This window comes from Galleria mellonella, unplaced genomic scaffold, assembly GCF_026898425.1.
Source record: "Galleria mellonella isolate WM207_F2 unplaced genomic scaffold, CSIRO_AGI_GalMel_v1 utg19, whole genome shotgun sequence".
NCBI classification, from domain to species: domain Eukaryota; kingdom Metazoa; phylum Arthropoda; class Insecta; order Lepidoptera; family Pyralidae; genus Galleria; species Galleria mellonella.
In genome coordinates this window covers 3,805,859-3,822,500 of record NW_026442028.1, presented here as the reverse complement: position 1 = coordinate 3,822,500, position 16,642 = coordinate 3,805,859, and the positions used below count along the sequence as shown (strand labels likewise).

Genomic DNA, 16,642 nt, shown 5'->3' with positions numbered 1-16,642 from the left:
TTTCACTGTGTTCGCTCAAGGTGTGGTCAGATATCGTGCTGTTATATATTTATTTATTTGAAATAAATAAATATATAATAGAATCCACAGTAGTATGGTCCCGCAACATATTATTAAATATTATACAAAAAATTATGTCGTGTATGATGCCATTTCTACCCCCCACTAGATGGAATGACGACCTGAAATGCATTGCAGGGAGTCAGTGGATACAGGTGGCTCAGGACTTTTCTTTATGGCAGTCTATGGGGGACTTATGTCCAGCAGTGGACGGATAATGGCTGAAATGATGATGATGATGATACCATTTTAATGACGAAATAAAAACTACTTGTTGCAAAGTAAAATTTACTTGCAGTAAAGCAATTTGGCGTTCTAAATTCAAATATTTAAAATAAAAAAATTATAACAAAATATCCAGCTATTTACAATAAAAATCGACTTACATGTGAGTGCAGTATACACACTGCACAGAGCAGCACAATAGCACAGAACAACGTGACACAGAGTGCTGACACGAAGAGAGCGTGTTTCAGTCTCACGCAGTACCGCCGGTACAAAGCCTCTAGCTCAAGTTCCGTGCCTTCTTCCTCTGCAACAAAACATAAAATAGTACCTTAGAATGAAGCATAACAAACTATTATAAAATAAATACATACTACAGAAGAAGTGATTTTGTAACTAGCTTTTATCAGCTACTTTATCTGAATGACCGGGATATGTTCATTAATTGGATGAACAGCTAGTTTATTTGTTTATCACCATTTAGCTCCTTAACAGCTCAAACAATCGTAATGAAAGGTATAGACAATTTTTTAACATAATCACGTGGACGAAGTCGGGGGTAAAAACTTACTATCTATTAAACATAACACTTATATGCTTCTTTACTACCTTTATGGTAGAAAAAAAATATATAAACATTTTATTACAATTGTGTGAAAAAATACTACTCGTTAATATAGACTAATTGACAGCTTTCTGGAATCCATCTCTATTTTCAATTTATATATAAGTATTTATTAAAAAAATAACAAATAAAAAAAATCAATTTAAATGGGACACAGAAACGCAACTCGGAACGTATATGTATGGTATCAGTGACGTCACAATGAAGTAAACAATTGTCAAATGTCATACAGTTTGCTCAGTATTTATTTAAGTTAATTTTTACAGTCTTATTTTTATTATTATTCATTTATATCGAATGAATAATAATGAAATAATATCGATTGACATCGAAATAATTCGATAAAACATCGAATTACTGATTAGTAAAATTATTCGAATTCGAAGACTAGTATATTAATAATAGAGCAGTCGAATAAAAACCACTGGAATTTCTAGAAAAACCCACCAATAGTAGGAGTCCTATGTTCACCAATGGACAGTTGACAGTATCATCATTAGTCGAATAATAGTCTCTCTGTTTCCTACAAAAGATTACAATCATGGTTAATTCTTGTCAAATTTTTCACGATGGGTCGACTATCTATCCCTAGTACCCCTCCAGCGTAAACCGATAGCATAGGCGGGGTTACCATTCCATGTTCACACATTAAAACAACGCTAGTCTATGCGGATGTCATTAAATACTCGTAAAACGTTATTGTTTACATTGTCTATGATATTTCTTTCTGTAACAGTAAAAAAAGAAAAAAATTATATTATTTCCAGAGCAATATTACTTGAAACTATTGGTACAAACAGTCACAAAGTCCATTAACATCTCACTCCTCCGCAACAAGCTTACAAAGCAAGTAATTTAGAAAAATTAGACAAATGAAAACCGCGTGTTGACTTTGAGTCATTACTGAACAAAACAGTTTAAACTAAGTACCGTTATATGTATTAAAATTATTATGATTAAATACTTGGCAAATACTAGTTGTTATCTTTTTTATGCAACTTAGAATGACAAACTGACGTATCACTTGATGGAAAGTGGTAACTGTCGCTTATAGATATGAACAGTACCATGGACACAACAGAGATCCATGATACTCTTCACGCATTGCCATTTGTGAAGACTAAAGTATTATGCCTCCGTAATTTCATTGTCATATCCCACCCTTCAAACCAAAACACACATTTCTAAAGCCTAACTTCAGTTGCCAATCTGCCTGCCAAGCGTGGCAACTACTGGCAAAACACCCAAAAAACCTTTACCAGAGGGAGACTTTGTACAAAAGTCGATTGCTTGGGTACCTCTATCCCATTCGTGTTTCAACCGTGAAGCAGTTGTGTTTGCATGGCTGTGTTTCGGTTTGAAGGGTGGGATATGGCGTGAATTTACTGGGTACAGAGGAATAACACCTGAGTCCTCAGGAATGGCAACGTATAAGGGGTATTGTGGGCGAAACAGTATACTCTGTTATGTCCACGGTACTGCTCATGTCTATAGGCGACGGTTACCACTTTCCATCAGGTGGGCCGTCAGCTTGTTTGCCATTCTAAGTTGTATAAAAAAAAACCTAAGGGGGAGGCTTATGTTCAGCAGTGGACAGTTAAAGGCTGATATGATGATAACGATATTATACATAGAAATCATTCAGAGCGACACAAACAGTCATCATTATTAATACAAATATTTGCATTATACGAGGTTCGAACCTGTGATCATTAAAGGTAAGGCAGTATGTTAAACCACTAGACCATAGAGGTCCACAATATGAAATATAATCCAGCTATTCCATACACACCTTACATCTCAGTACAAACCTAAAAGCAAATAGAAATTTCGTTGTTACAACTCTTAGATTACGCTCAGGACATTATCCAAATGCAAAATTCGCTTTTCTTATGAAAAAAGTTAATAATCCAAATTATGATGTTTGTAACACATTGGATGATGTTCACCATATTATATCTGAATGTACGAAATACAAAACACAGAGGGAAGTATTGATACAGAAATATAGTCTCAATAGACAGGAGATTGGTTTATTTTCAAATATACTCGCAGAACCACATTCCGGAATGGCAAAATCTTTAATTACTATATTTTTGTATCAATAATTCCCTTTATCAAAATAGACTACTAAGACATTATGTATTATTTATTTATGTATCAATGTTTTAAGTATGTGAGGTATTTTATAAAATTAGGGTATGATGAGGCTGACATATCCTTATAGGATAAAAGCCTCTAAATAAAAAAGATTAAAAAAAAAATCTCAGTACTACCATATAAGTACTATAAATATCAATAATACAAATAATAACAAACCTTAAAAAATTACTTAAAGACAAAAAAAGTCTTTAAGATTATTGCCAACTGGTAGGGTACCTAGGAGACTTGCTGCATTTCCACGCTGAATGGTTGATTATGAAATTGAGTTTATTTGTTACGTATTATCGCCTTAACGGCTCAACAGTGAATCGCTCGGTCATAATATCTGTTTGATATATAGATAGTACACGTATTTAGGGTGGAGAAAAATATACACTCTTTTTAATCCCGATCATACGGACAAATTCACGGGTAAAAGCTACGAATATTACTTTAAATATGAATTTTTATAAAGTTTATTTAGAATTTGGTTGTATGTCACTCAATCAGACTTAAACATATGAAAAAAGGTTCGATTTTTAGTACATAGATAGACCATATATTTAGACCTTGATTATATGTACTCGTATAGCTAGAGTGTCTCCATACAAATGCTTTGAGAAAAGCGGGTCGGGTCAACTTTTTCATACAATTTTGCGTGATAAATAGTTATGAGTGATTCCTTTATAACTTCTACATTTATTTTCTCTTATAAATTCTGCACGTTTTTTAATGCGCAAAAGCTCATTTTATTTATTAAATAATTAAATATAGATACGTCAAGGTACATTGTGTGCTTAAGTATATAAAATATTAATATAAAAAAAGATATAGTTAATTTGACAATTAGCTGACAAAAAGTTGACCCGTTTTTTAAACTTGGTGCTTTATATAATATAAGATTTAGACATAAGGTACTTCATAAACTATATTAACTAGTACTTAACGTACGTCCTTCTTCTTCCTGTCCTATTTGTTACTTTTTGACGTGTTACATACAGTTTTTAATTATGTTATGTGATGGTTTACTATGCTATTTTATCAACTATTTTAATGCAGATTTTTTTTTATACAACTTAGAATGGCAAACAAGCTGACGGCCCACCTGATGGAAAGTGGTAACCGTCGCCTATAGACATGAGCAGTACCATGGACATAACAGAGTATACTGTTTCGCCCATGATACCCCCTATGCGTTGCCATTCCTGAGGACTCAGATGTTATTCCTCTGTATCCAGTAAATTCACGCCATATCCCACCCTTCAAACCGAAACACAGCATCTACTTATCTATACAATTTTGTATTATAAATTAAAATATTTCTTATTTATATCTACGAAATAAACTTGTTTTATCATATCTGTAGTCACTGTTTTATTTGTTAAACAAAATGCATTTATTATATTAAAATATTTAAATTGAATTAAGGTATCAGGTAAACATAACAAAAGTAATTTAACTTCAACACGAGTTAATCTTCAGGAACGTAGGTAAGTTATTAAGTTATCTACATACACTCACGTACCGACTGTAAGTTCTGGTAGGTTACATTCGGTTACAATCCATTAGTTAAATCACTATTATAAACATAAATGTAAAAGGTAATGGTGAAACGTCTGCTCGTTTGCTTCCCTAACATTAAAAGAACTCGCTAAGTTTTTAATACTAAATTGTTAATTACAATCCCCTTAAACATAATACAAACGAATCTATTGATGGAATCGTTACGAATTTGCGCTCACATGAGAAAGAAAAAGGCAGCACACGTTGCCATCTTATTCTATTTTATGCATCGTTAGCGATAACTCGTTTATACTTTGACCTAGAAAGGCAGAGGGTCTACCATGAAATGTTTTCCGAAATTTCGGGGCCGAACGATATACAAATTTGATGATAAAATTACATAATACATATTGTTTAAGAGAATCAAAAATTGTTAAAATATCGTTCTTTTGAACTTTTATGATAGAATTTACATATGAGGAACAAAACATCAAGATACATTTACTGAGCCGATTTCTTTATAAACAAAAACACAAAATTGAGTCCGAAAATTAGGAATTCCATTTCATGGTAGCGCCCCGGCTTTCTTTTATGATGTGCTTATGGGATTAAAGAGCTACAGTAAACACAATAAATAGACAAGGATAAATTGAAATAATTCTGAGCCTTTTAAGGGAGTAATAGCTTCTTGCTCGATACTTGGAACGTGTAAGTTTTAGAAACAGGAAAATTAATAAAATACATTACATACATAACGTATTAAGATATATACATGTACCAGTTTTTATGTTAGACCTTTAGGAATATAACCTTTTGTACATACTACTCTATACTTATTGAAAATTTTTAAACAATTTTTAAACAAAAGGCCTGCAGCACACCTGCAATGCCGCTGGTGTTGTGGGTGATCATGGGCGGCGGTAGTCACTTACCATCAAGTGAGCCGCATGCTCGTTTGCCCCCTGTGTTGTAAAAAAAAACAAGTCCTGCAATATTGGTGCAATAAAGTATTAAATAAATAAATAAAAATAAATAACTGTAAAATTTTTTCACAAATAAAATGTACATATTCTTCACAGTTAAAATGTGAAAACTTTTCACAGTTAAAATGTGAAATAATGAATGTTTCGTGTAGTGTCTTTGCGTGATGTAGGAACAAATATACAGAAAGAGAGACGAGATTTCTAAAAATTACTGTTTAGGCTTTCTTTTGCTATGATTTTTTTTAATGGGTGATAACGGAATGGTAACCCCACCCGCGCTATTGGTATACACTGACGGGGCACCAGTGAAGATAGGTGAAGATGAAGCAAATCAGTTAGCCCATCGTGACGAATTCAACAAGAATTGTTCACGATGGTTTCCAGGGGGAACCACGTGGAGGTCGACCTGATAGGGCATATTGCTAGCAATGTCGAACTCCATTGCTAACAATCCCTTTCACCCCTCTTTTGCTATGATTTAGCTCCCATATGTATTCGCCGTGTGCTCCCGGCATACAATAAGCCACAACTCCCTTTCTCTTGGGTGTCGTAAGAGAAGACTAAGAGAACTTAATGGTCAGCAATGAACAGTTAATGGCTGATAGGATAATGAAGGACCCCTTTATATTTTTTTTCTTAAATATTTCCATGTACAGTTATATGTTCCCAAAGAAGGTTGACGTCAGGCAGGCAGCCGGTCGTAAAACTAGCCAAATCTTCTTGTAATATAGATAAAAATATATTACGACGACTCCAAATAATAATTGGGATAAGGGTAGGAAGATGATGATTTCCCATGTACAGACATTGTTTAATTACAATTTTGTTATATTAGTAAAATTTTACCAATGTAATTGATCATTTTAACCAAAGAAACATAAGTTGAAGAACGAAAAATAATTTAAACAACGAATGGAAGTTTCAAGTTATTTTAGAATTTTTAGAATTTCAAACACGTCACCTCTATCAGTCAAGTTAATTTTATTTTAAACATACAATTGTTATGATAAACTTGAGATTTGTTAAAATCAGGACACGCCCTAAATTTCCCCTATTTGTTATACTGTGCTTTCTTATCCGAAGCCAAGGCCTCTAATGTTTTCTTACAAACAAGGGTCGTTTTCACACACATAAAGTAATTTGAGTCCAATATAAACATTCTCTGTCCCTTCCTTGTGTTATTTGTTAGAGGATAGTGATTCTCAATTCATCTCTATATTTTTGTATGAATGTCTGTTGTTACTACATTCTAATGACATAAAAAAAATCTTTTTCTGACCGATAGGATTTATTCCTGTATTTGTCTCATTTAATTTTACTTTTATTGGCATAAGTGCATTTTAATAATTATGAAATAATAATAATAATGATGCTGTTCGATATATTTTTTTTAAACACAATTTAAAATTATTATTAAATACCGCGTGGAGGTCGACCTGAAAAGATATATCGCTAGCAACGGAGTTACTAATCCTTACACTTCCGTACTCTGTAGTTTTCCTTCCATATCCCACCCTATATACTAAAATACAACCATGCAAACACAGTTGTTTTACAACAGAAATATGGGCGGAATAAGTACCTGTGAGGACAACTTTTGTACAAAATCTCCATCTATACCTTTTAAACTATTTGACAATAACGGCGATTCCGAAGCACCATTTAATTTTTAATTTAAATAACTTTAACAAAAAAAAATGTAAGTACAAATAGCGGACTTAATGCTAGTAGCATTCTCTACCAGTCAAGCTTTGGGATGAACAGTGAATCACGAACGCAGTACTTCATTATACGGATAATAAAATAATAACAACTAATAATGTATATTTATACATAATAAAAAATATATACAACTAGATAGATATATAAAATGTAAATAATATATAAATAAACATAATATAAAAGTTGATAACTAGCTACTATTGTTGTAATGAGTTCATAAGATAAGCATTCTATATTTCTATCTCAAAAAAAATTTCAAATTGTTGTAATGTTTCTAGCGAAATGATTATCCTAAGAACCAGTGTAAACTATTTTTTTAGTAAAGATATTTCACGAGTACATTTCAGTATAAACAAATTTTTTACTTTCCTAAAATTGTTATACATTTAATTTACGACGACCAAAAGATATGACATGTTTTGGTAATATATCAAATAGAAATTGTATTTTCAACCGATTTCAATAAGGAGATTCTCAATTCGATTGTTTTTTTGTTTTTATGTTTGTTACCTCATAACTCCGTCAGTTCTAAACCAATTTGCAAAATTCTTGTTTTTATCAGAAAGGATATACTTTTAGACTAGTTTCATTGAAACTTCATTAAAATTGGTTAAGTGATATAGTTTTTAAATCGAAATAACTGGTTTTGTCGCAACTAAAGTTGATTTTTTATGGGACACAATCTTTAATAATTATTATAGATAAATTTAGGTAGCAATGCCAGAGGGAGACTTTGTAAAAATCGTTTGCTGTAGCTTCTCTGTCCCATTTGTGTTTCTATCGTGAAACAGTTGTGTTTGCATGGCTTTGTTTAAGTTTAAAGGGTGCGATATAACAGTGAATTTACAGGGTACAGAGGAATAACACCTGAGTCCTCAGGAATGGCAACACATGGGGGGTATCATGGGCGAAACAGTATACTCTGTTATATCCATAATACTGCTCATGTCTATAGGCAACGGTTACCATTTTCCATCAGGTGGACCCTCAACTTGTTTGCCATTCTGAATTGAATAAAAAAAAATGCAATACATCAGGTGGTCTACCGTGAAACGAAAAACCGAATTTTCGGGCTCAATTTCATGTTTTTGTTCGTACCAAAATCGACCCAGTAAATGGAGCTTAACATTTCGTTCATCATAAATCCTATCGTAATAGTTCAAAGGAATGATATTTTAATATATTTAATCATTTTAAACAGCATGTATTATGTAATTTTAACATCAAATTTCTGTTTCGTTCGTGCCCGAAATTTCGGAAAATATTTCATGGTAGGCCCTCAGAATCTACTCTAATATGGTTAAATACCTTATCGTTATATCCAGAACAGTTTTGGAGTACCTTTTAATATGTATCTTGCTTAAAAAAAATATTGGATTATAAAACGTCGCGAATGAATACAGGACAATTAAAACCCAGGATGTAATAAGATTTCCAACCGCCCCTTTCTCCTTGAGGAGACACGCGCAAAGCGTATAACAAGGGCTCTTAATTTAACAAAATAATTTTCAAACAATTACTCTAACCAGCAGAATAAACCATCCTGTAATTTAAACTCCCTATTCATGAGAAGCTTTTATAAACCCATTGAAACGTTCTGTCTTTTTACTTGGCAGGTAATTCATAATTTTAAACAAAATTACAAAATAGAGACAAAATAGATTTGTAGGTTAAATTTTTTTTTAACTAATATAATGAAAAGGAGTTATTTCAGTTTTTTATTTGCAATGAAAAGAAGTCGAGAAATAATTAACCGATTTTAAAAATTATAGTCATTGTCTAGTTACAATTTTATTAGTTACTAGCTTTTACCCGCAACTTCGTCCGCATATAAATGAATGAATAGATAACGAATAACCGAATGAATTATCGAATGAAAGAATGAATGAATGAAAATGGAAGAATGAATGGATGAACGAATGGATGAACAAATGGATGAATGAATGGATGATACAGTGTATGAATTATCGAATGATGAATGGATGAAGAATGATGAATGGATGATGAATGGTCGAACGAATAGACGATTGAACGTATGAATAATTGGATGAATGAATGGATGAACGAAATAATGAATGATCGAATGACAAATTAATGAACGAATGCATTTATTACTAAAAATGTAGTACAATAAGGCGATATGGTAATATTACAATGGTTTCACACATTTTATCATTATTGGCGTAATAAAACTCAATTACAAAAGTCATGACAAAATAGTTCTTTAATGTGTAATAATGTAAATACTTAGCATATGTCAATTTTTAAACGTTAATTCGAATGTAATACAAAATAGGTAGGTTTTTTTATAATGTGTCACTATTTTAACTAACTTTTATATTTTGTATATAATCCTAGACACTATAGTAACCGAAATATTTTTGCTAATCGGAATGAAAAGTAGCCTATGTTCTTCTCCATCCCAAATATAGTGTGTGTATACCAAATATGATAATGAGAGATGAAAGGGATTTTTAGTAATGAAATCTAACAGCCCAACTGCTAGCAATACATGTACTCTATCAGGTTAACCTCCAAGCGCTTCGTCCTAGTTAACTATCGTGGTTAATTCTTGTTAAATTCATTATGATGGACTAACTGACCTGCATCCACTACTATGATCCCTCACTGGTGCCCCATCAGCGTATATATATATATATATATATATATATATATATATATATATATATATATATATATATATATATATATATATAACTTTAGTACATATGTATGTCAATAATTACTAGTATTGCATTCGAGTATTCTGACATTTCCCTGGGACATGACATTTGACTGGGAGAGAATGCTTTGAACATTCAGTTCACCATGTACACAAATATGTACTAAAAAATAAATAAAATAAATAAAAATAATGTAACAAACAAACTCACTTTCACATTTATAATATTAGTAAGTATATATAGATCACTGAAGTTATGTAGGTGGACGGAATACCAGCTCAATAGAATACCAATAAATGCTTGGAATATAGATTACAAACGATAAGGAAGAGAGACCGGACGTACAAACGTAGCGAGTCAAATAAAAGCTTATAAGGGTGTATCTATATGTTTAAATATTTTTTTATACAACTTAGAATGGCAAAGCTGACGGCCCACCTGATGGAAAGTGGTAACCGTCGCCTATAGACATGAGCAGTACCATGGATATAACAGAGTACGAGTATACTGTTTCGCCCATGATACCCCCCAGGCGTTGCCATTCCTGAAGACTCAGGTATTATTCCTCCGTACCCAGTAAATTCACGCCATATCCCACCCTTCAAACCTAAACACAGCCATGTAAACCCAACTGCTTTACGATTGAAACACGAATGGGACAGAGGTACCCAAGCAATCGACTTTTGTACAGTCTCCCTCTGGTGATATATAAAATATTGTTATATAATAATATTGGCAGCGTGATGATGGCTGACTCATCCATCATACTCGTGAACGGCTACTGATTGTAACTGGTCTTCTTATGTTCGATTATTTGTTTTCTATTTAATAATAAATACAAATTAAACTTAATTCTAATTATAGTTACAATACCCATTTAAACCAGAGGGAGCTGTACAAAAGTCGATTGCTTGGGTACCTCTGTCCCATTCGTGTTTCAACCGTGAAGCAGTTGTGTTTGCATGGCTGTGTTTTGGATTGAAGGGCGTGAATTTACTGGGTACAGAGGAATAACACCTGAATCTTCAGGAATGGCAACGCCTGGGGAGTATCATGGGCGAAACAGTATACTCTGTTATGTCCATGGTACTGCTCATGTCTATAGGTGACGGTTACCACTTGCCATCAGGTAGGCTGTCAGCTTGTTTGCCATTTTAAATTGTAAAAAAAAATGTAAAATTATCTTGTACATAATAATTTGAAAACGGTAACTGTTGAGTTTCTTGCGAGTTCTTCTCAGCAGCTAATAACATCCCGATCCCAGCAATACGATTATAAAAAAAATAATGGACGATTTAAAAGAGCTTGTCAAAAATTCTATTTACATAAAAAATATTTCTATTCTACTTTAAAATATTAGTAGAAATACTATCAATCGAGTGACCGCGTCCTAAACATGACTAGTGATTCGAATGAAATGGATACACTAAAACAAACGATGTAGCAATTTTCAAAATTATTCTTTGTAGAATAGGCGGCAATCTATTATTTACTAGTACCGACTCGGTAACATTATCAAGAAAATCGATTCAATCAATTCCGATAATTAATTAACCTTTACATACCTTAAATATGGAGAACTTGAAACGACATGTATAAACGTGTGTGTATATACATATGTTAAGGGGTGTGTATGTGTGTGTGAATTTAATAATCACAGCTTGGTTTATTTAAATTTTTATTATTTCAGCCGCTAATTGTCCACTGCTGTACATATGTCTTCCCCATAAGGGGAGTTTTGCCAGTAGTTGCCACGCTTGACAGGCGGGTTGGCGTTTAAAGACGTTTTAAGAGGGACGTTGCTGCCCAACCCTCACCATCTCTTAGTTGCCTCTTACAACACCCATGGGAAAGAAAGAGGTGGTCTCTATTATTCTAAATACGAATACGAATGTCAATGACCCCAATCTTACACGCGGTATGTAGCCCTTAAATCTAAGATGATACTTTGCCTCCCTTTGTGTGTTCTACTATATGTATAACGGGGGGAAAGGGATTGTTAGTAATGGAGGCAAATATCACCATTACTAGCAATACACCCTGTCAGGTCGACCTCCACGTGGTTCCCCCTGGAAACCATCATGGCTAATTCTAATGGTATTCATCAGGATGGGCTAACTGACCTGCCTTTTCACCCTCACCAATCATCACTTACTGGTCGCCTCATCATCGCCAGCGTATACCGATAGCGCAGGTGGAGTTACCATTCCATTATGACCCATTAAAAAAAAAAACAATATGGATAACGGATTGTGTTCTGAGGAATTGTTCAAAATAATGCCCACATTCACCTTTCATCTATTGATAGACAATTCATCCTCAAACACTTGAACCTAAATAGTTACGTACAGTATGCTTTCGGAAAAGTTTTCTCCCACGAACGCTCCGGCTACTGTGGGATGAGCTCCACCTGCCAAGCGTGACAATTACTGGCTAAACCTCCCAAGGGGGAGGCTTATATTTAGCAGTGGACAGTTAATGCTGATATGATAATGGTATAAATTCCATAGGATATACCAATGAAAGCGGTAACAAGAGATGAACTAGATGGATGTGTAAGGGTGCTGTTTTTAATGATCATTGTTCACCTGGTTACAGTATAAAACATAATGAAAGGCGATACAAGTTTATGATTTTAATGTAAGAACGCCCGGATTTATAATATACATACCCGACTATTTTTGGAACTATTTGGAACCCTTAATTATATCTTTTATTCTCGATTAAAATACAACTAAACTAAACCGGGTACTCTTACATTAAAATATAATGTATATCTACTTATAAAACTTTTAACAATAAAAAGTTTATGATTCGGTAAAAATAAACGAAGTCGTATCAATTTGGGGAGTCGTTTTAACTTTTTGAAACTTTATTAAAAAAAAACTTTCCATTAGTGTTTCGTCAGCTTGTTTACCATTAGAAGTATCATAAAAACTGTGAGTGGTAGTACATATGTTTGACTATTTCATTTCGACCCATTTTTCTGTTTTTTTTTTTATACAACTTAGAATGGCAAACAAGCTGACGGCCCACCTGATGGAAAGTGGTAACCGTCGCCTATAGACATGAGCAGTACCATGGACATAACAGAGTATACTGTTTCGCTCATGATACCCCCTGCGTTGCCATTCCTAAGGACTCAGATGTTATTCCTCTGTACCCAGTAAATTCACGCCATATCCCACCCTTCAAACCGAAACACAGCTATGCAAACACAACTGCTTCACGGTTGAAACACGAATGGGACAGAGGTACCCATGCAATCGACTTTTGTACAAAGTCTCCCTCTGGTTGTGACAATACCTAACTTAAAAGACAAATGGACGCTAATGATCTCGCTGTTTTAATTAACATTTAAATAAAATTATATTTTATTTAATAAGTATTGTTTGTTTAAAATACGATGTATTGTTTAAAACCACAGAATGGTACATGTCTAAATAAATACGTTGATTATAACTTTTAATTAACGTAAATATGGTTGAAAGAGAGTCTTCCTATTTTGTCGAGCTTTATAGAACCAACCCTATTAAATGTTGTTTTATAAATAAGGTTTCGTCCGTTCATATTACAGACGTCTTGACGAAAATTTACTGAAGAAACAAAAGTACTATACAGGGTGAAATTTTAATCGTTAACGGTACATAACAAAGAATCATTTTACAATCAAGAATTTTTACATGATGATGACAATGATGTCAGCTCACTTGTACCACATTTTACCAATAAATTACAGATTTATATTTTCTTTTCACCATTCTATATATTCTATGTGTCTCATATATGTTTTATATTATACACTAACCTAACACTAATGGGGGGAAAGGGAATATTAGTAATAGAGACTGAGAATCCCATTGCTAGCAATATACCTAACCAGGTCGACCTCCTCGCGGTTCTAACTGGAAACTATCATGGTTAATTTCAGATGAATTCATCATGATGGGCTAACTGACCTGTTTTTATCCTCATCTATCACCCTTCACTGGTGCTCCGCCAGCGTATCCCGTTAGCGCAGGCGGGGTTACCATTCAATTTTCATCTAATAAAAAAAAAACCTAACACTAACATTTGTTTTATTGCTGCTTGTTATTTAATTTCATCGTTGCTCATAGCATTCTTTGTATAGGCTCTTACGAAAGACCAGCGTCAGTGAGCAGTAAAGATTCCCGACATATGCTGAGTAAGAGCCTTTTTAATAACTACAAATTGTTTTTATTGTTAGCTTTTGTAATGTCCGTGTATATCACCAAATAAACTATTATATATATATATATATATATATATATATATATATATATATATATATATATATATATATATATATATATATATATATATATATATATATATATATATATATATATATATATATATATATATATATATATTATTATATATATATCTACACATACACCCACGCATACATTTAACCCTCTTTACAATTGGTGACCATGATTTTGTATTATTTAATCATTGCTGTCAATATCTGAACTTTAACAACATGAATTTTAATTATTTTATATATCAATTAACTTAACTTTATGGACACTCACTATTATATATGGTTCCTTTCATACATGTGCTTATATTACTTGCATACACCCACTCTAACTTCCTACCTCGCTATGGAATAAAAATTTTTGTTTATATAAGTAAAATCCGTTATTGGCTGTATTCAAAAGAGACTTAGCATGTAAGTTATTTTTTAAGAGCTTTTTGTATAAAATAAAATAAAATAAAATAAAATAAAAATTATTCTTTCTTTCAATGTGTCAAAAATTCATAAACGGCTAAAAATATTGAGTCTCTAATATTAAATATTTTATTGAACTAGATGTTATCTTGTAGAAGGCCACATCACTTTTTATTTGATTAGAATTATTTTGTTTAATTCCGCTACCATTAGTATGTGTGTGACTGCCAACACTCGAAGATCGACCACCATTATCACTACCAGAAGTTCCACAACCTTCCATATTAGCCATCAAACTCAGACTGACATTTTGTTCACGTACGTTTTGCGACACGTGTTTCACGTCCAAACGAGGTATCTTCAGGCAAATTATTAGATCGCTTCACGAAGCCTAACCTATCACCCATACTAACTCAATAGCTTACCTCGCCGTGTTAGTATGAGAGGATATTTTTTGATGAAAATATTTTGTTTCACTAGTGGAGCACTCCCTTCAAAGGGCTCTCTTGAATAATGATATAAAAATAGTATTACTATGGCACACGTATGAAAGAAGAATATTGTTACTTATTTTATATATTTTGCTTTTTTTGTATATACATTTTTTTTATCACTTTTTACTCTGTATGTCCTGTTGTTATTTGTGTGCTGTAAGTAATACAAATAAATTATCTATATATATTCTTTATTGCACTTGTAAGTTACATATAAAATAATCTATTTACAAATGTTGTGAGCAAGGGTGGACTTATCTCTGACAGAGATCTCTTCCAGTCAACCCAGTACAGTAAGAAAGCATTTCGTTAGCGGGCAGCTGAAGTGCTACAACTATTAATACATAAACAAATATACAGTTAAATAAAATATTAAAATATATAATAAAATATTGCATAAATACATACACTATAAATATATACAATACCTACCTACTTATATAATATATGTTAAAATAAATTAATATACTACTATTATCTATCTTATCTATCTATCTATTTAATGAACTAATTTTGATTTTACTCTTCATAAAACTTCATTTCATTGCTCGACGACAGTCTGACAATCTGGACAAACTAATGGTTGTAGGCAAGATAGAGGGAAAAAGACCACACGGACGATCGCCTAATCGATGGTCGGACCAAATAACCGCCGTTACGGGACTGTTAATTGCAGCTGCCCTGCGAGAAGCTGAAGACCGTGCACAATAGAATAACATCATAAGAGAGGCAATGGACACCTTTCAAGGACACGACCTTCAGTAATGAAGTGGACGAAGAGAGAGAGAAAACTTCATTTTCTATAGATGAATTTTGTACACAATTATCCACATAGTTCATTTATATTAATTCTACCGTCATTTAGCTTGAATATATAATAAGTTTCTTCTTTCTAATAATATTTTTTTATTAATCATCTTTTATTCAATTATTTATTTAAATATCTTTATTGACCACATAAAATAAGGTACAAAATGTGGACTTAATACTAGAAGCATTCTCTACCAGTCAACCTTTGGGATGAACAGTGAATCACGAACGCGTTACTTCACTATAGAGACAGGTAAAGAAAATAACACCTAGTAATATATACCTATACAAAATAAATAATATATATATATATATATGATATTTCTAGGGTAGAAATGAAATCAATACAAGTCAAAATATAAATATGTAGTTACATTTAAATCAGATTTATTTATATTACAAATGTGGGAGAAATTTTCACTAGTTCAATTTATAGTTTGTAACTTACAGTCCGAGGGGCCCCCCTGAGCTTGGGGGTCTGGGCACTGCCCCGTCTAGCCCTCCAGTAGCTACGCGACTGCATGTATACTACATTACATAAGGATTGGCTAAGACTTCAAAGTACCAAGAAGTAACAAATTCGCTCTAACATTTTTAATATTAGTAAGGATGAAAGAGGGTGAGAGAATCAAGATAAACCTTTTATATCTATCCATTTTATCGATTAGATCTGAGTTGGTATTCAACCACTCCAT

The 16,642-nt window shown here is 32.8% G+C and overlaps 1 protein-coding gene across 2 annotated transcripts in view; it reads right to left on the bottom strand.

Moving 5' to 3' along the window:
• The window catches only part of LOC113520078 (adenylate cyclase type 2-like), a 243,327-nt gene that overhangs the window by 158,512 nt on the left and 68,173 nt on the right, over positions 1-16,642 (bottom strand). For both annotated transcript variants that reach the window (XM_052894116.1, XM_052894117.1), the window contains exon 2: positions 447-592. In XM_052894116.1, coding sequence (XP_052750076.1) covers positions 447-592 — 146 coding nt within the window. The remainder of the gene's footprint in view (positions 1-446; positions 593-16,642) is intronic.